This window comes from Ranitomeya imitator, chromosome 2, assembly GCF_032444005.1.
Source record: "Ranitomeya imitator isolate aRanImi1 chromosome 2, aRanImi1.pri, whole genome shotgun sequence".
Lineage (NCBI taxonomy): Eukaryota > Metazoa > Chordata > Amphibia > Anura > Dendrobatidae > Ranitomeya > Ranitomeya imitator.
In genome coordinates this window covers 738,150,967-738,175,668 of record NC_091283.1, presented here as the reverse complement: position 1 = coordinate 738,175,668, position 24,702 = coordinate 738,150,967, and the positions used below count along the sequence as shown (strand labels likewise).

The 24,702-nt window shown below is 42.0% G+C and overlaps 1 protein-coding gene across 1 annotated transcript in view; it reads right to left on the bottom strand.

The window, feature by feature from the left end:
- Nucleotides 1–24,702, bottom strand: part of CDH23 (cadherin related 23) — a 1,839,731-nt gene that overhangs the window by 367,812 nt on the left and 1,447,217 nt on the right. The window contains exons 28-32 of the mRNA XM_069753216.1: nucleotides 12,629–12,689; nucleotides 8,570–8,715; nucleotides 8,209–8,344; nucleotides 4,999–5,387; nucleotides 727–828 (exon numbers count right to left, since the gene is read on the bottom strand). Of these exons, the coding sequence (XP_069609317.1) occupies nucleotides 727–828; nucleotides 4,999–5,387; nucleotides 8,209–8,344; nucleotides 8,570–8,715; nucleotides 12,629–12,689 (834 nt within the window). The remainder of the gene's footprint in view (nucleotides 1–726; nucleotides 829–4,998; nucleotides 5,388–8,208; nucleotides 8,345–8,569; nucleotides 8,716–12,628; nucleotides 12,690–24,702) is intronic.

Here is a 24,702-nt window from a genome sequence, read left to right as displayed (position 1 = left end):
ATACAACATTAAACTACAAAAAATACCATGTTTTAGATGTTGAACAAACTTCAATATACCCTGAAATCCAGTACTTTATTTCTAAAAATAAAAAAAAAGAAAAGGAAAAAATATATATTAAATTTAGATACTGAACTGAACTTTTTCCTTGTACAGATTTTGATTAAAGGGGATCAACAAGGTTTTGCAACTCCATCTGAGAGCAGCATAATTTAGGGACTGAAACGCTGATTCCAGCGATGTGTCACTTATTGGGCTGCTTGCTGCTTATTGGGCTGCTAAAATCACTGATCTAGCAGTTCTCTGAATGCAGAGCTTTGTATATCCCCGCCCACATCACTGATTGGCAGCCTTCTGCTCATCTACAGTGTACACAGAAATCTGCCAATCAGTGGTGGGGGCGGGGTTATACAGAGCTCATGAATATGGAGGACTACATGGCAGCAAGTTTACTAGTCCTGTAGTGATAATATCCTGCTAATAAAACACTGTCTTATGAAAACTGCAACAAGAAGCCAAGTAAGTGATACATCGCTAGAATCTGGGTCCATGTCCCTACATTATGCTGCTCTCAGACTAGGTTACAAAAACCTGGAGACAGATTGCTTTTAAATTGCCAAAGTTAAATTGAGCAGCATTAATACAGCAGGGAAACAACTCATTCTATATATACAGTGTATGCATAAAGTCCAATGTTAATATGTTATGAATAATTAATTAACTCACCACAGTTGTCTCCAGCTTCGGTCCTCCATCATCTGCTACTACGGTTAAGGAATAAAAGTCTCCCTTCTCTCGATCCACTAACCCCTTCACAGTTATTGTCCCCTATAATTGTGACAAATACGGAAAAAATGCAATAAGAATCAATACGGTTGTGGTAGAATTTAACTCATAAGTAAGAATTATTAGTATTTGCAATGATATAATCAACGTGTTCATTATTATAACAAGCTGGTACACCTATAAATGACTGGGATTGTTTGCATTTTATCTTAACGGATAAATTCCAGTCATTCAACCTGTGCAACAGGCTTCAGTTACGTAAATGGCAGCGCAGTCATCACCTGAGGCTTGGCACATCCACCCGAGTGTCGCTGCACTGAATTCCTAAGGACTCGTGCAGATGGTCCGTGTGCTATCCGTCAAAACATCAGACCGCACTCGGGCCAATATTATTCAGTGACGCTGTGCACATAGCAGATCTTTTCTCTTGGACTGAGTAGTTCAAGGAAAAAAAATCACAGCATACATGATTTGCCTCAGAATGGATGGCGCTTGCTCATGATTTCGTGGAAAACATCAGACCAAATTCGGTTGAAATCTGGGTGCAGCCCAATTTTCACGGACACACAAAACATAGACAAATCTTTTTTTTAATTCTCCACATTCAAGAAAAATGGATTCCACTCTTATCAGATTGTGATTAGCATAATCGGATCATTTATCTTGGATGGAGAACATACAAAGTTGTCTGCACCTGCCTTAAGGGTAAGGCCGGGGTCAGACCTAACGTATAAAAATGCAGTCCGTTTTTTACGGCTGAGATACGCAGAAAAGTTCCTGAACATTGATCCATATTCAATGCGAGGATGCGATTTTTTTCTCCAAAAAGTATCTGTGTGTCATCCGTATGGCATCTGTAGAGTGAGATTTTCTCACCAGCCTGCAAAATGGACATATGGATCCTTGGACTCAAATATTCGGGAAAACATATATACAGCATGTATGTATATATTTATATATATATATATATATATATATATATATTTAATACATAGCTAGATAGCATAAAAGCCGGTAATTCAATTGCCGGCTTTTGCGAAGTCCTTACCAAACCCGACAGGATATGAGACATGGTTTACATACAGTAAAACATTTCATATCCATTATATTTTTATATATCCCTCACTAATAATGTTAGTAGTATCTGTGTGCAAAATGTGGGAGCTCTAGGTGTTAAAATAAAGGGTTAAATCACTGAAATAACTGGCGTGGGCTCCCGCGCAATTTTCTCCACCAGATGGGAAAGCCAGTGACTGAGGGCAGATATTAATAGCCCAGAAAGGGACCATGGTTATTGCCCCCCCCGGCTTAAAACATCTGCCCCCAGCCACCCCAGAAAAGGCACATCTGGAAGATGCGCCTATTCTGGCACTTATAAATATATACAGTATATGTGTGTCAATGACATATATATATATATATATATATATATATATATATATATACAGTACATACCAAACGTTTGGACACGCCTTCTCATTTAAAGATTTTTCTGTATTTTCATGACTAAGAAAATTGTCCATTCACACTGAAGGTATCAAAACTATGAATTAACACATGTGGAATTATATACTTAACAAAAAAGTTTGAAACAACTGAAATCATGTCTTATATTCTAGGTTCTTCAAAGTAGCCACCTTTTGCTTTGATAACTGCTTTGCACACTCTTGGCATTCTCTTGATGAGCTTCAAGAGGTAGTCACCGGGAATGGTCTTCCAACAATCTTGAAGGAGTTCCCAGAGATGCTTAGCACTTGTTGGCCCTTTTGCCTTCACTCTGCAGTCCAGCTCACCCCAAACCATCTCGATTTGGGTTCAGGTCTGGTGACTGTGGAGGCCAGGTCATCTGGCGTAGCACCCCATCACTCTCCTTCTTGGTCAAATAGCCCTTACACAGTCTGGAGGTGTGTTTGGGGTCATTGTCCTGTTGAAAAATAAATGATGGTCCAACTAAACGCAAACCGGATGGAATAGCATGCCGCTGCAAGATGCTGTGGTAGCCATGCTGGTTCAGTATGCCTTCAATTTTGAATAAATCCCCAAAAGTGTCACCAGCAAAGCACCCCCGCACCATCACACCTCCTCATCCATGCTTCACTGTAGAAACCAAGCATGTAGAGTCCATCCGTTCACCTTTTCTGCGTCGCACAAAGACACGGTGGTTGGAACCAAAGAGCTCAAATTTGGACTCATCAGACCAAAGCACAGATTTCCACTGGTCTAATGTCCATTCCTTGTGTTCTTTAGCCCAAACAAGTCTCTTCTGCTTGTTGCCTGTCCTTAGCAGTGGCTTCCTAGCAGCTATTTTACCATGAAGGCCTGTTGCACAAAGTCTCCGCTTAACAGTTGTTGTAGAGATGTGTCTGCTGCTAGAACTCTGTGTGGCATTGACCTGGTCTCTAATCTGAGCTGCTGTTTACCTGCGATTTCTGATGCTTGTGACTCGGAAAATTTTTTCCTCAGAAGTAGAGGTGACTCTTGGTCTTCATTTCCTGGGGTGTTCCTCATGTAAGCCAGTTTCTTTGTAGCGCTTGATGGTTTTTGCCACTGCACTTGGGGACACTTTCAAAGTTTTCCCAATTTTTCAGACTGACTGACCTTCATTTCTGAAAGTAATGATGGCCACTCGTTTTTCTTTACTTAGTTGCTTTTTTCTTGTCATAATACAAATTCTAACAGTCTATTCAGTAGGACTATCAGTTGTATATCCACCAGACTTCTGCACAACACAACTGATGGTCCCAACCCCATTTATAAGGCAAGAAATCCCACTTATTAAACCTGACAGTGCACACCTGTGAAGTGAAAACCATTCCCAGTGACTACCTCGTGAAGCTCATCAAGAGAATGCCAAGAGTGTGCAAAGCAGTCATCAATGCAAAAGGTGGCTACTTTGAAGAACCTAGAATATAAGACATAATTTCAGTTGTTTCACACTTTTTTGTTATGTATATAATTCCACATGTGTTAATTCATAGTTTTGATGCCTTCAGTGTGAATGTATAATTTTCATAGTAATGAAAATACAGAAAAATCTTTAAATGAGAAGGTGTGTCCAAACTTTGGTCTGTACTGTATATACCTATACTATGTGTAGACATTTATTTTATCTATTCTATTCTAACCTGTCAGTGTGAATTTTCTGTACACCGCACTGAATTATCGAGTTTTCTATAGAACACCGGTGCGTATTTCTCGCAAGTCACACGTCCATGTGTAATCTGTATTTTTCTCGCCCCCATAGACTTGCATTGGCAGATTTTCTCGGAATACACTGACAATCGCAGCATGCTGCGATTTTCTCAGCCCATAAAATACAGCCGAGAAATATACGGCTGATGGGAGCTGCCCCTTAGAGAAACATTGGTCCGAGTACAATGCGTTGTTTTTGCGCCTCTCATACGTCCGTATTTCTCTCTAGTGTGACCCCGGCCTAAGAGCTTCACTTTCCCAGCAAACTTTCATGAGGAGTCAGCAGCAATGGCAGGTTACTTGCACAGGTGGTTCTTCCGCACAGTAATATTATCCCACCGCTCACTTTTGTAGAAGGCTTGAGGGCACAGCAGACACTTTGGCACTACATGTAGAACCACCACACAGAATGGCCCTGCTTTTCCCTCATCCTGTAATTGTTCTGCCTACAGAGCCTACAGAGTGATGCATTCCCCCCTGCAGCATGTCCCTACTAGTAACAACTTTTTTGGCGTTGGTATCCTGATGATTATAGTGTAGTATTAAAGTAGAATAGTGTATGGCTCCTTGGTTGGGGAGAAGGATGAAATCTGAATACATACTGGCACCTTTTGGCTTTATGCACCCTATGGTTTACAGATCTTTATTGGGGAGAACTGTAATATAGTAATCATAGCCAAAGACCCTATTATGTGTCACTGAATTTACAAGAATCCTTCCTCCCACTTTTTTTTGCACTGTCACATGTAAGACTAAATCATGGCATACAAATAGGTGAGAATTTAGATTGCAGTGGAGACTGTATCGACCTATAGCTGAAGCAAATTCTTGACAGGAGGCACCAAAACCCTAGGTGGTTAGAAGCATGTCCTGATAATCTTCTTTCTGGAGTAACATTACAAAGTCTAGTATATTCTCCTAAATGGTTTAAATTCATCACAATAACATACTGTAAAAAATCCCAGGCTCTCTTTATTATAGGCCCCTAATGACAAATCATGGTAATGAACATCTACTTACTGTGATTTTATCAATTTTGAAAAGAGCCAAAGCTTGTGCATTTGTGCTCTGGTCAAATCGGTAAGTGAGCTGGTTTAAGTTATCAATCGATCGAGCCTGGACACGAACCACTTCAGTGCCGGTGGCAATGTTCTCTACAATCACTGCCTCGTATCTGCTGCTAGAGAACTGAACAACTTCATCAGGTTCATTCAGCAAAGTAACATAGATAGAGCAGAAACCACGGTTGTATGGCGGAGCTTGATCAGTGGCCGACACATTCATAATGTAGCTTGTCTTAGTCTCATAGTCAAGGTAATCGATAGTGGTCAGCAGGCCGGTGCTGCCATCAATCTCAAACTTTCCATCAGAACCTGAAAGTAAGTTGTACACCACTAGTCCACCATCACCTGCAGGGAATAAATATAGCGTCTTTAGGTGTAGTGCCAAAAAACATGATTTACTGACAATATCTTCACATGTAATTATGGTTTGAATATTTGATGTAATTATTTAGAGGTGTAACTTAAAGCTCCCGGGTCTCAGCTCCTAAATATGTAACAGGGTCTTCTACCTCGCACACCAGTAAATGGTCACATGAAGAATGTAACAAGTCACACACATAGATAAAGAATGAGCAAGACCAAACAATAGCACAGTATTCTAAAAATACAATCTGTTAAAATTTCATATAGCTTAACCTCTTAGCGGCCGGGCCAAATTTTTCAAATCTGACCAGTGTCACTTTATGTGGTAATAACTCTAGAATGCTTCAACAGATCGCATCGATTTTGAGATTTTTTGTTTTTTCGCAACACATTGTACTTTATGTTAATCGTAAATTTATGTTGATATTTTATAGTTTTTTTTTAATTAAAAATATCAGAAATTTGTCTAAAAATTAGCAATTTCCAAACTTTGAATGATTAGCCCTTTAATCCAGACAGTCAGACCACATAAAATAGTCATTAAATAACATTTACCTCATGTCTGCTTTACATCAGTACCATTTTTAAATTATACTTTTATTTTGTTAGATAAAAGGTTTAAAATTTTAGCAGCAATTTTTCATTTTTTTCAAGGAAATTTTTTTAGGGACTTATTCAGTTTTGAACTGACTTTGACAGACCTACATGTCGTAAAATCCCCAAATCTGAGACTATTTTAAAAACAGCGCCCCTCAACCTATTCAAAACTGCTGTCAGGTAGTATATCAACCATTCGGGTGATTTTCAGGAATAAATACAAAGTGACATGACAGGAAGGAAAAATGAGATTTTTACCACCTAAATGTTGCCAAGTTTGAATAGGTCGCTATAGCAGCAAGACTCTAAAGCCGTTATTTGGCCATGAATTGCCATGGCAAACATCAGGACCACGCAATGATCTCAGGATGCCGATGGGGGTAAATAGGGAGCCCTCATACTCTGTTAACCATTTACATGTTACAGTCACTATTGAGAGCAGCATATAACGGGCTAAAAACCCATGGTTGGTGCCAAAACCAATCAATGCTGATACAGCAAGGTGTCAGCCATAGTGTTCAGTTGACAGCTGTTGCATTTTCACAAGTCACGGGATGCTATGTGAGGTCAGTAAGAGACGTATTTGGTGGTCACTAAGGGGTTAAAACATATGAAAATAAAGTGGAAAGATGAATCCATGCAGCCAGAAAAAAAGCAGACAACCAAGGCCCCCCCAAAAAAATATGCTAAAGTAGGAGTCCGTGATAAACAATAAAAAGTCAGAGAAATTCATGGAAAGTAAGTTCCCTATCTTAGGCCCCTTCACATGTCCATGTTTGCAGTATGTGTGGCATCCGTTTTTTTCATGGATGCCCCACATACCCATTATAATCTATGGTGCTGCACACATGTCCGTGTGTCCATACAAACTACACGGAGACATGTCCGTTTCTTACCAGAAGCATGGATGACAAGGGCCAATACAAATCTATGGGTCCTTGTAAAACACGAACAGCACACGGGTGGCATCTGTGTGTCATCCATTGCAAAGTATAAGAAAAGCTTTGGAATTGACTTTTCTGAAGCCATGCTAGAATAAATTGAATGGCATACTGATGGCTCACTGATACGAAACACATGACACGGGTACCGTTTTTTCCAGCACCGGTATTATACGGACGTGTGAAGGGCTTTAAGCAATTTTTATACTGCTATTTTTTTGGGGGGTCACTCAGGACTTGAACTCCAGATGCAATTGACATCATCTTAATGTAAACAGCTTTTTCAGACAATTTTTTTCAGTAATTACTGTGTTCTCTATTGTCTAAAAGAGTAAAGGTTACAAAAGCAGATACCGTAGTTACAGTGTTCCTGAAAAAGAACTTGTCAAATAGAAAAATAATGTCCTAGCAAAGGGGTTCTTTCTTCCTTCGTACAAGTAAAAAGTAGCAAGACTTCAAAACTATATGGTTTCTAAACATGTAGCTGTAGTCTGAAGAGAATTAAAAATAAAACTTATAACTATATATGAAAGCCCCTGAGGAAGTTTAAGCGAAACGTGCATTAGGATTGGAAAAAAAATCAGATAGGGAACTTTACCTATTTGTAAACACTTCTTTTTTATATATCATATTCATGAACTAATTATTTTGATATTTAGACATCATGTTATAGTGAAGGCTTTCAATTAATTTGGCTAACCATGATTGGAATGTAACTTTAACTGTGGCCACCGGATGTTTAAATACTGTTTTATTAATTGCCGATGTACTTTATTTATTGCAATCACGATATTGTTTAAATTCTATGTTCACTGATCATGACTTTAAACATTACAGGGATTATCAGTTCTAGCCATCCATTGCTTTTCCTCCCTCTTGTTTGAGTCTTCACCATGGATCTTATATTTTTAAGTTTTTATTCTTTTTTTATATGTTAAATAATAAAATATTTTTTTATTTATTTATAGTATTGGGTTTCATGACTTCATATTTTTATCGGTTATAGCTATATAAGATTTGTAGTAAAATGCTAAAATAGCAAAAACCGCAGGAAATTGACGGGAGAAAATATCACGTCATATTGTGCTATATTGTCTGGTCAAATGCTCGGCTCAATTCTGAAAATCTGAACAACCGCTTTATAGTCAATGAGGACCATTCGTCTCCAGCATGGAAGGTGTTGTGTGATAGAGAAAAACAATGGAATTAAATAACTATAGTGTGAACAGAGACTAAGAAATATTTTAACATTTTCTCTTAAGTACCTGTGTCCCGATCAGTAGCTCTAACAACAATAACAGAAGTTCCAATCCCCACCGTTTCTCGAAGATCCAAACGACTGTATTGCTGTTTTGTGAAGACAGGTAGTTCATCATTAACATCATCTACATAAACAATCACCTGAAGAAAATAAAAATATAATTATTAGAATAGTTTCCTGGGTCCCTGGATCTGTTCTTCATTATGCAGTAAATACAACAATTAACAAATTGTATTTCTATTATTGGAATCTGATCCAATGAATTTGGTATTACTGTTCAACTGTGATATCCACACATCAGAAAAGCTAATGTTTAATAAAACGCAAACATATTATTTCTGTATTAATCAGCATATTGTTCTTACCCTCACAGAACTTCTCATTGACCCTTGATCGCTATTATATGCCTCCACCATCAAAACATGAGAGGAATTAGTTTCTCTGTCCAGAGCCAGTGGGCCTCGCATAAGTAGTCCAGTACTGACATCAATTTGGAAATTCTTGCTATTTCCTTTCATTAAAAGATACAACTTGTTATTTCAGCGTTAAAGGGAAGGTGCCGTGATTTTAATTTTTGGATTAATAATTATTGATCATACAAGCAATTATTTTTAATACAAAGTTAAATTAACTACTTTAATGGTTTTTTATTTATTGACTTTTATGTTTGCCACTGGGGGCTGCCATTTTCATTAGTGTGGGTGTAAGTGTCTGGGCACGACACTTGCACACCTCACTTATGGTAGCCAGGAGCATAAGAGCCAGCGGTCGGACTCCGACCACATCTCTAGCATTGAGGCCACTCCTCCTGCCTCTTAACTGTGACTTGGGCATGCCCTCCTGGGCTGTCAGGTCACAGCTGTGGGAGGAGATCGCGGTCACTTTGTAGCCTGCAGTGTATGCTTTATTTTCCCCTGTCATTGGCCAGTGAAACGACTGCTCCCATCGGGCTATGTCTGCTGTCACTGATAACAGTGACAGCAGGTGCCGCTGATGGGAGAGTAGTATCATCTGCCGGCGCCTGTGCTCACAGTTAAAAAAAGCTAAATTACATACATATTCACATAAAAATATAAAAAACATTATATTCACCTTAACGCCCATTAACCGATGCCCTCGTCTCCTAGAAATAATGAAAAATAATAAGCCACCATATACTCACCTGACCGCCGTAGTCCACATAATCCGAGTGTCCCACGGTGATCTCACATGTAGAAAAGTCACATCAGGAGATGTAACCGCTCTACCTGACCTCCGGCAATACACTGACAGGAAGTAATTGCTCCCGCAGTGTATCACTGAGCTGCTGGGAGAGTTCACTGGAGTTCATCCCACGCAGCAGTGGTGCCATAAGGGAGATCACCAGAGCTGATCAGCTGATGAACTCCAATGAACTCTCCAATGGCAGCTCAGTACTATACACTGTGGTAGCTATTATCTCCTGTCAGTTTATTGCCGACTGCCTTTGAGAGCAGTCACATCACTGATGTTACTGCTCTCAAAGTGATCAGGAAGATCGTGGAACATTATGGATTATCTTCTCTGCGGACAGGTAAGGAATATTGTGGTTTATTAGGAGACATTGGCTTGAGTGGATTAGGCGTTCGGTGAGTATGGGTTAATAAAGATTATTAAAAGAGTCTGTCATTATTTCAAACAAAGGACTTTATTCTGGGTGTCTGTGTTTTTATATACTATCACTCTGGGTTTAGTAATGGATAAGTGTCTTATAGACGCCTCTCCACTACTAACCTGTGGACTATATCTTTATTTACCATACAACTATAGGATTAGCAATGGATAGGTGTTTTATACATGCTTCTCCATTACTAAGCCATGAGCTTGATGTCACCTGGCAATACAAAGGTGACATCAACCAGACAAATATGAACCCCACTTGCCACCGCTAAAGGGCAAGTGGGAAGAGCGAGGCTATGTGCCAGATTTGATTTGGCGCATCATATAGATATACTTTTTCTGGGGCAGCTGAGAACAGATGTTTTTAGCCTGGGGGGCAATATCCATGGCCCCTTCCTAGGTTATTAATATCAGCCCGCAGCTGGTTAATAATTATAGGAGTACCCCACGTCACTTTTTTGGGGGTCCACCATTTTAATAGACAGTAAAGGCTAAGTATTCAGCTGTGAGCTGATATTAATAGCCTGGGAAGTTGCATAGGTATTACCCCCTTTCCAGACTATAACCATCTGCCCCTCGGCTTTTCCTCTGCTGGTTATTAAAATTATGCGGGAGCCCATGCATTTTTTTTCTTTAAAATTAACATTTGCTGTCTGGTTGAAGCCTATGTACGTTCATTCTGTTAATGCTCCTACATAGGCTGGTGACAATGTGTGCGTAGGTTTGTGTGTTTGCGTTTACTTATCGGCTCAGTAATGAGGGTGTCGGGCTGAGTTTGAGTGTGTTAGAGTGATAGTGTGAGGGTGAATATGTAAATGTGAGCGTATGCCTGTGAGCACATGAGTATGAGCGTGTGAATGTGTGAGTGTGAGCATGAGCATGTGAGCGTGAGTGTGTTAGCATGAGTGTGTGAGCATGTGAGCATGAGTGTATGAGCATGAGCATGTGTGTGAGCATGTGAGTGTTTTAATACAGGAGAACGAGGGCTTCTGTGGAATTAGACGTTTGGTGAGTATAACTGTGCATGTTATTTTTAAAGTTAAAGTGTATTTTGTTTTATTTCTAATAAAGAACTTTATTCTGGCTGTGTCTTTATTTACCATACAACTGTAGGATTAGTAATGGATAGGTGTCTTACAGATGACTTTCCATTACTAAGCCGTGGGCTTGATGTCAACTGACAATACAAAGGTGACATTAACCTCTCAAATATTAACCTCACTTGCCACTGCTACAGGGCAAGTGGTAAGAGCCGGCCAAAGTGTCAGAATTGATGCATCTAATAGATGTGCCTTTTCTGAGCTGCTGTGAGCTGTTATTTTTAGGCTGGGGGGTTCAATATCCATGGCCCCTTAATAGCCTGAGAATACCAGACCCCAGCTGTCTGCTTTAGCAAGTCTGGTTGTCAAAAATTGGGGGAGGGCATGCCGTTTTTTTAATTATTTATTTAAATAATTAAAAAAACAGCATGCGGACCCCTCTATTCTTGATAACCAGCCTTGTTAAAGCTGACAGCTGAGGGTTGCAACACTGTTTATTTTTAATCATTTATTTGCAGTGCAATAGCGGCTGATGAATACTCCCATCTGCTCTCACTGTTATTAGCGGCAGCAGGTGTCAAATGATGGGAGCAGTTGTCCCATCAGCTGACACCAGCGACAGAGGTAAACCTTATACCTCTGATCACAGCTGAGTGTTCACGCAGAAGACAGCATGGGAACCGCGGCTCTCTGACTGGTGGGGATGATTTCACCGCCGATAAGAAGCGGTGTTTGCCACGCTGTCATGTTCAGGCCCCCTATTCAAGTGTATAGGGCCTGGGTTCGGGTCCGGGTACTGTTCTGGTACCCCAACTCGAACTTTTTGTAACTGTTCGGCTGAATATCCAGGGGTCCGCCCATCTATACTCAGGATAACACCACTCAGTGTTTTTCTGAATCAACTTTTCCTGAAAACTTGGCGGTTGCGCTTGTATCTAAATCACACTGTGTGCACATATCCTAAAGCTATTTATACACTACTGTTTCTTGAGGAGTCCAAAGATCTGCTTAAAAAAATCCTGGAAAAATCTCTCAAAAAATGCTTCCAAAACTCTTCTTATTCAAACCATTATGTAAAACATCTTTGTTATTCATATATTCAGGCTTTTGATCATTTTGTCTGTAATGCCCAATCTTCAGGCATTTTACACCAGAGTATGAGGTCACTCCCTACTTTACAAAAGGAGTAAAAGTGAACGCTAAGAAAATGCCACAAAGACGCTTGGGAGATTCTGAGCATTATGTCCATGATGTTGTGGCATTGCCATCTCAAAAAAAGGTAGCATTTAATTCATTGCTTAATGGATTTAATAAAATTGCGAGCAAAAAACATAAGAAAAAAACCTTAAAAATGTTAACAAAACAGTTATAGAAAGCACTTCAGAATATCATTAACTGCTTTGTGACTGCCTGTGGACTTTAAACATCCTGGTTGTCCAGCTCCTACTCTGTAGTGACACTCTAAAATGTCAATGCAGAGTAGTGCAGCTAAACGATCGCATGCAGTTACAGGAGCGGAGATTTGGCTGTCGAAAACAATTGGAGTCTTCAAAGAGAAGGCAAAGATGCTGGCATTAAAAAGTATATGTTCTCTTGGAAAAAAAAAAAGAAAAGCAAAATAATAACCCAGTTCCAGTTATGGAAAATCAGAAATGTAAAACAAAAACTTCCAATGTCTTTTAGGTGCAAAATAGTTGCTGGCTATCATCTTAGGGAATGGAAGTAGTGGCCACTTTTTTTACTTACCACTAATAATACGATACCAAACTCGTCCGTTTTCCCCCTCATCTGCATCTGTGGCATCCAACTAAAACAAGAAAAAAGTAATCTGTTATTATTTATCTGAGATTACCGAAATTATATAATGAAAGAAAACAATACATGACTGCTGAATCAGACTACCCACAGGATTTGATTTTGCTGTGACAATGGAGACACAAAAGCCTGCATAGAAGCTTTTCTTCAAAGACACTTTTCTTCAATAGGTGAGTCAAAAATTATCCACACACTGGCAGTAAAATTAATGTTAATCAATTTGCAGAAAAGTAAAATACAATTTGTCTGCATTATCTCTCTACGTTTCAATCCACTTTATCTATCAGTCAACAAGCTTTCAAATTCCCTCATAAAATGTTGGGGTTGTCATAATGATTTAAAAAGAGAAAACACAGTAGTTTGACAATAAATGGCTTCACCCAACCACTAACCAACCATGAGTGGAGAAAACGTTTTGGTTTTATCATTCATATTCTCTATAAAAGGCCAAGAAAGCAAAAATTCAGCTGGGGTATGTAAACTTTTGAGCACAGCTGTATATTATCCTGAGTTGCCAGCCTTAAATTTTAGAGTTCTTCATCAGATGAGAATCTTCGCCTTCAGAGGGCTTACTCACAGTTGCAAATAAATTAGATGAGTGCAGTCCAATAAAAAAATCGGATTGTATTAGGACCAATGTTATTCAATGATACTGTGCTCACCTACGAGATTTTTTTCATCTTGTATCGGAGCGATATCGGCCTGAAAAAAAAATTACAGCATGCTGCAATTGGATGCGAAAACCAGATCGCAATCGACAATGCAAGTCAATGGATGTGATTTTAAAGTCAGACAGCACATGGACATTCTGAATACCATGCGATTTTCGTGCAAATTTCTCCACTGGGGCAGGGAATTGCATCAGCCCATTGCAGGACGTTGTAAGCCCAAAGCTTCCAGGCAACCTATAAAAAAAAGCACATGCCTCCATGGAGATCACAACCATAGCACCACACATAAATGTGGAGATGCTGATCGTCCTGGTGCAAGAGCGACCAGAGATCTGAAGCAAAAGTCAACAGTGTCTACCATGACCACAGCCAACGTGATGCATCTTGGGCATATGTGTGCCAGCAGATGAATCCGGGCTATGGTATCCGCTCATGAGAGGAGTAAGTACTCCAAAAAGCAATTAATGTGTGTTTCTGTATGTCCCATAATAACAATGTTAGTACATTAATATATTTTAAACAAACAGCATCTCTAAAATTTGTAATTTCCACTATGTAAATGTTTATGTAAGGAGATGGACCAGCTCATGGGTTCACCCCTGAAGACATCAATGTTACTGTGCAATAGAATATGTAGGATGTTAAAAATGTTTTGCCTCTGATAGATTTTCTTGCGTTAAGTGTTAATTTCCCTGTGGCAGCAGTACTAACAGTCACAAGATGTCACTATCTAAAATGTAAGTGAAAGGTGAAGTTTGCCCAGTAACACAGCAGGCATAGACAGTGTGAGGGCTAATGGCTTGCCCAGTTTTGAGAGGGGGAACTGAGAGTTATTACCGAGTTCAGGAAGTGACTATTAGTAGAGAGCAGTAGTGAAAAGTGACAGCAGCATTTGCAGGCAACAGGCTGCTAGGGACAACGTGGGCATAATACTCGGGGCAGTGGATTGCCGTGTGAATCTGTCTGCTAGCATGGGAACCTCGAGATGGACATTGGGGCCTTTGGGGGCATTCAGCTTGTGAAGCCAAAGGGAAAGATCGACTTAAACTCTAAGAGGCAGGAGGTGATACAATCCGTGTGCTCTGCTAGTGGTGGTGAAGAATTCCTAGTGCTAGACAAGTTAGCAAAAGGGATGTTCTACCCAGACCAAGAACCAGGGCTGAAGTTGTGTCTGGTACCTGTGGGAAAGACGACAATTTGTTGGGTCTTATCCTATATGCCTGCTTGTAAAGACTGCCAGTTGTCCAAAAGTCTAAAAGTTTGATTGTTTTTATGAATCCGGTGTCCCCTGGATTAATTGCTGCCAAAGTTTCAGAAAGGGAAAGCCTGAAGCCAAAGGAGGCCTATGGGCCAGAAGTAAGTGTGTTGCCCCCACACACAGCAGCATACCAGGACGGGGACACGTGTTGTCTGTGGAGTGCCAGTGCAAGCGAGACCAACAGCTCGCTTGGGAACTTTACATTTACATGGATGTCAGCACTACATAATTAGTTAGTATTTTTAAGGCCACACATGCACAGTTGCCTGATGTATTTTGTACTTGTGGCTGTATTTATATCTATGGGAGCTTTATGTGTTCTCCAGTATTATATTTGACCAAACAATATGTATTCATTATGTCAGTTTTAATTTTTAATATCAATATAATGGCTAATATATCGTGCAAATGGCCCTATATTTAAATGGCCCTGCTCAATTTTCCTGGTCTCCAATATGGACCTATGTCTATGAGTTTTGGCTTTTTTAACCATTTTTCCAAATTTAATAACTTATTTAGTTGTGTAATTTAAAGAAACATTACATCATTTTTTTAACTGCAAAACTAAATCAAACTTACAGAACAGGCCTCAGTGTCAGATGCTGCCTTGCTGGATCCAGTGGCCAATTCTGCAATTGTGCAGGCATGTACTACGGAGGACAGAGAATGAACTTCAATCCAATATTGCAGCCAGCATGCAGCCAGCGGGTAAGGAAAGGGTGAATCAAAAACCCAAAAACCCTGCCTCCATGGCTGAAGATTGTTCCCTCCAAATTCAGGTGACAGTGTCCCTTTAAACATTGATCAGTAACAGGTGGATGAGTAACAGGTACAGGCCTGTTGCTCTGAGAGCCCTGACAAACTCAGCCAACACATATGAAGGAGACCCTATATGGAGTCCAACATTTCCAAAAATTAGAGGCAGACATCAGGAATAGTGGCATCAATTGGCTCACAATAGAAATGTAATATTGGCACAGCAGCAGTCAGCCATGGGCCACACATGAGGTATAAGGGTCTGGGCCAGCATTAAGAGCTTTGAATTTAAGTTTAAATTAAGACGATGTGGGTGAGTGTAAACCTGCTGTGCTGGGAGACCTGATACCTCATGCGACAGCTCATACTGTTTTTCTGCTCAGCCACACTCAGGTGGCACAAATATCAGCATCATAGACTACATTTGTTAGGAACCTTTAAGGATAGTAACACAGGTAGTTGTCTGGGAGCCCTACTGCTACAGGCAACACACATGAAGGAGGCCCAACTTGGACTCTCCACATTTCAAAAAATTATTGTCACACACCGCTAAAGTGGTATCAATTTCACCAGAATATAAATAGCATAATGGGGCTCTGACACCCCTTCCAATACAGGCAGTCCACCAGATGGAGACCCAACATGGAGTCTCCACATTTTAAAATCTGTTTGTAACATCAGCAGCAGTAGCAACAACAGGCACAGAAGCCACGACAAAGGTTTCACAGACTGCAGTAATGTGAGATCAATGCAGCGCATGAAAAACTACACCATCAACTAGTCTGTCTAGTCTGTGAATGGGGAGCAAAGGTAACTGGAGATGAAACACTTGTTTATCTTGATGAAAGTTAGGCGATCTATACTTTCAGGGGAAGGCCGGATGCGCTTATCCATCAGGACTCCATCAGCAGCGTTGAAGACATATTCTGAGAGAACGCTGGCTGCAGGGCATGACAAAACCTCCAAACCAAGTAGTAAAAAGAACAGCGCCTCAAACGTTGGTGAAAAAGAATCACATTTTATTCCGCCACCTGTGGCAATGTTTCGATCCAAAAGATATTTCTGAACCTCCAAGGCATGACAGGTGAGCTCAGGCCACTCTTCCATTTTTGGAGACCAAAATGCAAAAAGGTCCAAACCCCCCCGATTGTATTGATATTGAGCATGAGATACTCCTGGACCATCCTCTCCAATTGCTCACAACGTGTCAGACTTGTACTCTCCTGATGATGCACAGGCTGGTCTAAAAAAATGTGTGAAACAACTCACAGAAATTGCTTCTGCCACTTACGCTGCTGCTGCTAATGTTTTTACTTTGATGACTCGACATTCCCCGATTTGGAATTCTATAATTGCGATGCACACTGTGTGCCTCATTGCTGCCTTGGGGAAAACCACTCTTAAGATTGTTTACAAGTGTGTTTCCGTACTCCAGCATGCACATGTCCCTTTCCAGGGAAAGAAGCATCTGGCAAAATGTTGCAGTTCATGGTGCATCAAGAATGCATTCATGTGTCGGGCGCTTCCATGAGGTCCATGGTGTGTTGGTGGCGAGGTAAAACTCAAGCTTGTTTCTTCCGTCCTCTCCCACCAACCATGGACAACACATAGGGGATCATATTCCTCTTCATCCCCTGACTATTGCGCACCCATCACCTCTTTCTCCTCATCTTCCTCTATTTGTTCCTCAGCTCCTGCACCTGAACTAACAGTTTGTCTGGCACCATGAGCACCCCCTCAATTTCTGTAATCCACCATCCCATGGCATCCACCTGTGCGATGACAGTGTGTAATTTAGAGATATTATTATCCCTTCTGCATCCTCCTCTGCTTTCACTTCTTCCTCCAGGACCACCACTTACTCCCCCTTGACTGCCTGCCGCCACAGCCACCAGAATCAACCAGTGCCCAGTCGGTTCACAAAAAGAGGTATCTACATCCTTGTCATCATCCTCTCTGTTCTCCCACTCATCGCCCTGAGAGTCACCATCCTCCTCTTCCTGCCCTGACAGCACAGTACAGTCTATGTGTGCCTCAGGTATCTGAGTCTCATCAGGTTCACCTCCACCTCCAGGGGCTAACGTCTGGTGACGAGAGTCTGGATTCTGCTCGAACCATACTTTGTCCGGCCTCGGATTCAACTTAAAAAAAATTGGGCATCAATGTACTGTAGATACTTTCCTCTTCTCTCCTCCTGAACCAGTCGGTGACTTGTATTGTTCAGAGTGCAAATTCCTGCATATCTGAGTACGTGGGTGTGTCTGACGAATAGACCTGTCAGCCCCCACCCAAATTGACATGCAGGGATATCTGCTATAAAATGTGTTCAGATAGATCTGTTTATATGCATGACATTATACCTGAGGAAGACTCTAAGAAGTCGAAACCGGTTGTATTTTAGTTTGAAATAAAAATCATCCTTGAATCAGAATATCGAGTTCCATCATCATCCTTCAGGAGCGCATATTGCTGGGAAAAACATTCACAAGTTGTATTGTTCAAGATTATTGTAATTATTTTAATTATGTATACCCCTTTTCACATGTAAAGCAACATAGTATAATTGGAGCCATAGCAATAAATAATAAGAATAACAATACCAATGTGTGGCTGCCAAAGAAATGTAGTTCAGTAGCCCGTCCAGTAACAGAAGTTGTTAAAATGCTGCTCAATTGTACTACTTCTACTCTGGGGAAATGTATGCCATTTTAGTGGTGTGCGGCAATAATTTTGGGAAATGTTTGGACTCCAAGATGAGTCCCCTTCATGTGTGTTGCCTGTAGCAGTAGGGCTTCCAGACCGGCAGACCTGCACTCACTTTATGTCAACTACTCTTGTTACTATCCTTCCATTTTTATACCAACAGTAGTCTGCGAAAATTATGTTAGTGCCACCTGAGTTTGGCTGAGCAGAAAAGTAGTTTAAGCTTTTGAATGAGGTATCAGGGCTCCCAGCATAGCATGCATACACCGGTCCCTCACACCTCTTAATTTAATTTTAAACTAAATTCAAAACTGTAAATGCTGGCACAGACCCTGTCTCCTGCATGGCCCATGGCTGACTGCTGCTGTGCCATTATAACATTTCTACTGTGGGTCAATTGATGCCACTTTTCCTGATGTCTACAACTCATTTTTGGAAATGTTTGGACTCCTAGTTAGTTATCCTTCATATGTGTTGCCTGTAGCAGTAGGGCTTCCGGACAAGCAGGCCTGCACTTACTTTCAGTCAAATTACCTGTGCTACTATTCTTAAATTTTTCTACCAATAGTAGTCTACGAAACTGATGTTGTGCCACTGAGTGTGGCTAAGCAGAAAAGTAGTTTGAGCTGTTGCATGAGGTATAAGGGATGCCAGTACAGCAGGCTTACACCGGTCCCTCACCCAACCTTGTCTTAATTTAAACTTAAATTCAATGCTGTAAATGCTGGCCCAGACCCTGATACCTTATGCATGGCCCATGGCTGGCTGCTGCTGTGCATTATCAAATTTCTATTGTGGGTGAACTGATCAGTCAACTACTTGTGTTATTATCCTTAAAGATTTCTACCAATAGTAGTCTATGAAACTGATGCTTTTGGCACCTGAGTGGCTGAGCAGAAAAGAAGTTTGAGCTATTTCATGGGGTATCAGGGCTCCCAGCACAGCAGGCTTACACCAGCTCCTCACCCACCTCTTAATTTGAACTCAAATTCAAAGCTGTAAATGCTAGCCCAGATCCTGGCTCATAAAGGGCCCATGCCTGACTGCTGCTGTTCCATTATACATTTTCTACTGTGGGTCAATTGATGCCTCTTTTCCTGTCCTAGGCCGTGTCCCATGCATCAATGCTGCACAATTATACTATTTGTACTCTGGGGTTGATGCCACATTTCCTGGTGTCTGCCCCTAATCTGATCTGTTTTGGCAGCTTTTTGCCCCTGTCTTTTTGTGTGTAGGTATACAGTTTGAAGAGTACAAAGTGGTAGACAGTATTAGGTCATAGTGTGAAGAGGGGGGCACAGAATGGATATGGAAAGGGAACAGTGTGAAATAGGGGCACAGTATGGAGAGAGGTTAGCATTGTGGGGAAAGTGTGAAGATATACAGTAGCTAGTATAAGGGAAGACAGTGAAGAGGGGACAGCCATGGTATAGATCATGGTTCATAGTGTAGCAGTTACAGCCGACAATGGTGGACAGAGTTGTGGCTAAAGCTTACAAGGGCAGACAGTGTCCATAGGATGCCCATATACCATAGGATGCTTATTTAGAAGCATATATTTTTATACAAAGGGCATTTTAATATCAATTAATTATATGTGTTGATTTGCTGCAGAAGAGCAGAGAAGAAGGAAATCTGCAAAGAAGAGCTGTGGATGTGATGCGTCATCATGGCATCTGGACAAGATGGAGACAAAAAGAAAGAAATAACTGTATGTCTAATCAGAACAGTTGTTCCGATATGGAACAAATCTAAGCATATCCTTACCATTGGGAGTTGTAGGTTCATGAGACGCAAATGTATGTGTGCCTGACTTGATAGTACTTGACAGTACAACTGATTGCTGTACTAAGTTTGGTGATATAGTCTACAGCCTGCAGTGATCCTGAAGTTACTGAACCGCCGCGCAACCTGCCCTACCCTCTCCTAGTGTTTCATCACCCATCCCCTGCAGACTGTGAGCCCTCGCGGGCAGGGTCCTCCCTCCTTATGTGCTCGTGTGCCTGTTATCTGCTCATGTTTAACCCCTTCATGACCAGGGGATTTTTCGTTTTTCCGTGTTCGTTTTTCGCTCCCCTCCTTCCCAGAGCCATAACTTTTTTATTTTTCTGTCAATTTGGCCATGTGAGGGCTTATTTTTTGCGGGACGAGTTGTACTTTTGAACGACATCATTGGTTTTAGCATGTCATGTACTAGAAAACGGGAAAAAAATTCCAAGTGCGGTGAAATTGCAAAAAAAGTGCAATCCCACATTGGTTTTTTGTTTGGCTTTTTTGCTAGGTTCACTAAATGCTAAAACTGACCTGCCATTATGATTCTCCAGGTCATTACGAGTTCATAGGCACCAAACATGACTAGGTTATTTTTTATCTAAGTGGTGAAAAAAAATTCCAAACTTTGCTAAAAAAAAAAAAAAAAAATTGCGCCATTTTCCGATACTCGTAGCGTCTCCATTTTTCATCATCTGGGGTCGGTTGAGGGCTTATTTTTTGCGTGCCGAGATGACGTTTTTAATGATAGCATTTCAGTGCAGATACGTTCTTTTGATCGCCCGTTATTGGATTTTAATGCAATGTCACGGCGACCAAAAAAACGTAATTCTGGCGTTTCGAATTTTTTTCCCGCTACGCTGTTTAGCGATCAGGTTAATACTTTTTTTTAATTGATAGATCGGGCGATTCTGAGCGCGGCGATACCAAATATGCGTAGATTTGATATTTTTTTTTATTGATTTATTTTGATTGGGGCGAAAGGGGGGTGATTTAAACTTTTATGTTTTTTTTATTTTTTTCACATTTTTTTAAACTTTTTTTTTTAACTTTTGCCATGCTTCAATAGCCTCCATGAGAGGCTAGAAGCAGGCATAGCACGATCGGCTCTGCTACATAGCAGCGATCTGCTGATCGCTGCTATGTAGCAGAATTGCACGTGTGCTGTGAGCGCCGACCACAGGGTGGCGCTCACAGCGATGGGCAATCAGTAACCATAGAGGTCTCAAGGACCTCTATGCTTACCATTCACAAGCATCGCCGACCCCCGATCATGTGACGGGGGTCGGCGATGACGTCATTTCCGGCCGCCCGGCCGGAAGCGGTAGTTCAATGCCGCTGTCTGCGTTTGACAGCGGCATTTAACTAGGTAATAGGTGCGGGCAGATCGCGATTCTGCCCGCGCCTATTACGGGCACATGTCAGCTGTTCAAAACAGCTGACATGTCCCGGCTTTGGTGCGGGCTCACCGCGGAGCCCTGCATCAAAGCAGGGGAGCCGGCATCGGACGGTATAGTACGTCCGATGCCGGTAAGGGGTTAATGTATTTGTCTATATTTGCCTCGTATTCACATGTAAAGCGCCATGGAATAAATGGCGCTATAAAAATGTATAATAATAATAATAATAATAATATAGTCATGTACTGATGGTGGTTCTGGTGATATGTTCATATACTGATAGTGATTCTGGTGATGTAAATATGTATTGACTATTTTTGTTTTTAGAGTGGGAAGGAATAACTTTTCAAAGAGATCTCCTGTTTTAAACTTATTATCCATAGGCTAGCAGAGGTATAAAACCACAAGGTGAGCTGTTATTTACCCTTCACAGGTTCAGTGCTGCATCTTCACCCCAGCTCCTTTGATTGTTTACAGGCTGTAATGGTGACTTCATGGCTACACTGCTGCAGCTAATTACTTGGCTCAGCAGCTCTACACTTAAGGTACCTTCACACTAAACGATATCGCTAGCGATCCGTGACGTTGCAGCGTCCTCGCTAGCGATATCGTTCAGTTTGACACGCAGCAGCGATCAGAATCCTGCTGTGATGTTGTTGGTCGGGGCTAGAGGGCCAGCACTTTCTTTGGTCGCTGGCTCTCCCGCTGACATCGCTGAATCGGCGTGTGTGACACCGATTCAGCGATGTCTTCGCTGGTAACCAGGGTAAACATCGGGTTACTAAGCGCAGGGCCGCGCTTAGTAACCCGATGTTTACCCTGGATACCATCCTAAAAGTAAAAAAACAAACGCTTCATACTTACCTTCGGCTGTCTGTCCCTCGGCGCTGTGCTTTCCTGCACTCACTGTGAGCACAGCGGCCGGAAAGCAGAGCGGTGACGTCACCGTTCTGCTTTCCGGCCGCTGTGCTCACAGCCAGTACAGAGAAGCACAGTGCCGAGGACAGACAGCCGAAGGTAAGTATGAAGTGTTTGTTTTTTTTACTTTTAGGATGGTATCCAGGGTAAACATCGGGTTACTAAGCGCGGCCCTGCGCTTAGTAACCCGATGTTTACCCTGGTTACCGGCATCGTTGGTCGCTGGAGAGCTGTCTGTGTGACAGCTCTCCAGCGGCCAAACAGCAACGCTGCAGCGATCCGGATCGTTGTCTGGATCACTGCAGCGTCGTTTAGTGTGAAGGTACCTTTACTGAGGAAGGAGCAAAGATAGCTTTGAAATGCAATTAGAAAGTAATTACTATACCTAGCATACCATCATCACTTATCACCATTTAAATGGAGTAGTGATATACAGTAAATGTGTATCATCAGCTGGCACACTGTCGACAGCATTGATATTTTTGCTTTTAATATTCTCAGTAAAATACTTTGGCACAACAGGTGTCTGTAAAGCTAGCAGAATGAGCAACACTAATGCTATAGCTAAGATTGGCAGGGAAACAACAACTGCACATTATTGGTCAGTAAAGCACCAGAATTTGGATTATCTACCAGCAAATGAACATTTAATAATGTGATTTGCCTTGTCATTCAAAGAGCCTCAGAGAATCACTGCCAGGGCCGGACTGGCCATCAGGCTTTTCTGGCAAATGCCAGAAGGGCCGGTGGCAGTCGTGGGCCACTTGCCAGCACCGACTCCCCCCCCCAGCGCCAACTCACCCCCCCAGCACCGACGCATTCAACTATAATGGTACAGTTGAATGCAATGATGGAGGTGAGAGTGTCCGCTGTCATTCCCTCTCCCATCATTCCCCGCTCTGCCTCTGACACTGCGGGTGCGCGATGATGTTATATCATCACGCACCTGCTGTGTGTGGTCGAGTAGACTGCAGCTGCTGAGACTGGAGCTGGGAGCAGCGTGGGAGAGGTGAGGAGAGTTTTTTTTTTTTAAATATATCAATGAGTGATAAGTGGATTGGGGGGCTATGGGGGGCTGTATTACATTCTACGAGGGGGGGATTTATTACATTCTATGGGGGCTGAGCTGTATTACATTCTATGGGGGGGATTTCTTACATTCTAAGGGGGCTGGCTGCATTACATTTATGGGGCTGGCTGCATTACATTCTATGGGGGCTGTGCTGCATTGCAATCTATGGGGGCTGTGCTGCATTACACTCTATGGGGGGCTGTACTGCATTACATTCTATGGGGGGCTGGTTGCATTGCATTCTATGGGGGCTGTGCTGCATTGCATTCTATGGGGACTGTGCTGCATTACATTCTATGGGGGCTGTGCTGCATTACATTCTATGGGGGGCTGTGCTGCATTACATTCTATGGGGGCTGTGCTGCATTACATTCTATGGGGGGAGTTGCTGCATTACATTCTATAGGGGCTGTGCTGCATTATATTCTATGGGGGGCTGTGCTGCATTACATTCTATGGGAGGCTGTGCTGCCTTACATTCTATGGGGGCTGTGCTGTATTACATTCTATGGGGGCTGTGCTGTATTACATTCTATGGAGGCTGTGCTGCATTACATTATATGGGGGCTGGGCTGCATTACATTCTATGGGGGCTGTGCTGCATTACATTCTATGGGGGCTGTGCTGCATTACATTCTATGGGGGGCTGGCTGCATTGCATTTTATGGGGGCTGTGCTGCATTACATTCTATGGGGCTGTGCTGCATTACATTCTATGGGGGGCTGGCTGCATTGCATTCTATGGGGCTGTGCTGCATTACATTCTATGGGGGCTGTGCTACATTACTTTCTGTGGGAACTGTGATGCATTACATTCTATGGGGGTCTGTGCTGCATTACATTCTATGGGGGCTGTGCTGCATTACATTCTATGGGGGCTGTACTGCATTACATTCTATGGGGGCTGTGTTGCATTACATTCTATGGGGGCTTTGCTGCATTACACTCTGTGGGGGCTGTGCTGCATTACATTTTATGGGGGACTGTGCTGCATTATATTCTATGGGGGGCTGGCTGCATTACATTCGATGTGGGGACTGGCTGCATTACATTCTATGGGAGCTGTGCTGCATTACATTCTATGGGGGCTGTGCTGCATTACATTCTATGGGGCTGTGCTGCATTACATTTTATGGGGGCTGTGCTGCATTACATTCTATGAGGGGCTGGCTGCATTACATTCTATGGGGGCTGTGCTGCATTACATTCTATGGGGGCTGTGCTGCATTACATTCTATGGGGGGCTGGCTGCATTATATTCTATGGGGAGCTGTGTTGTGAATTCCGCTCTTGGGCTCCCTCCGGTGGTTGTAAGTGGCACTTTTGTGAGTTCTGCTCTTGGGCTCCCTCCGGTGGTTTTAAGTGGTATGGCTGCTCCTTGGATTTAGCAGTCTGCAGCTGCTTCCACTGATTGTCTTTCTGCTCGGCTATTTATGCCTGGCTCTTCCCTTCAGCAG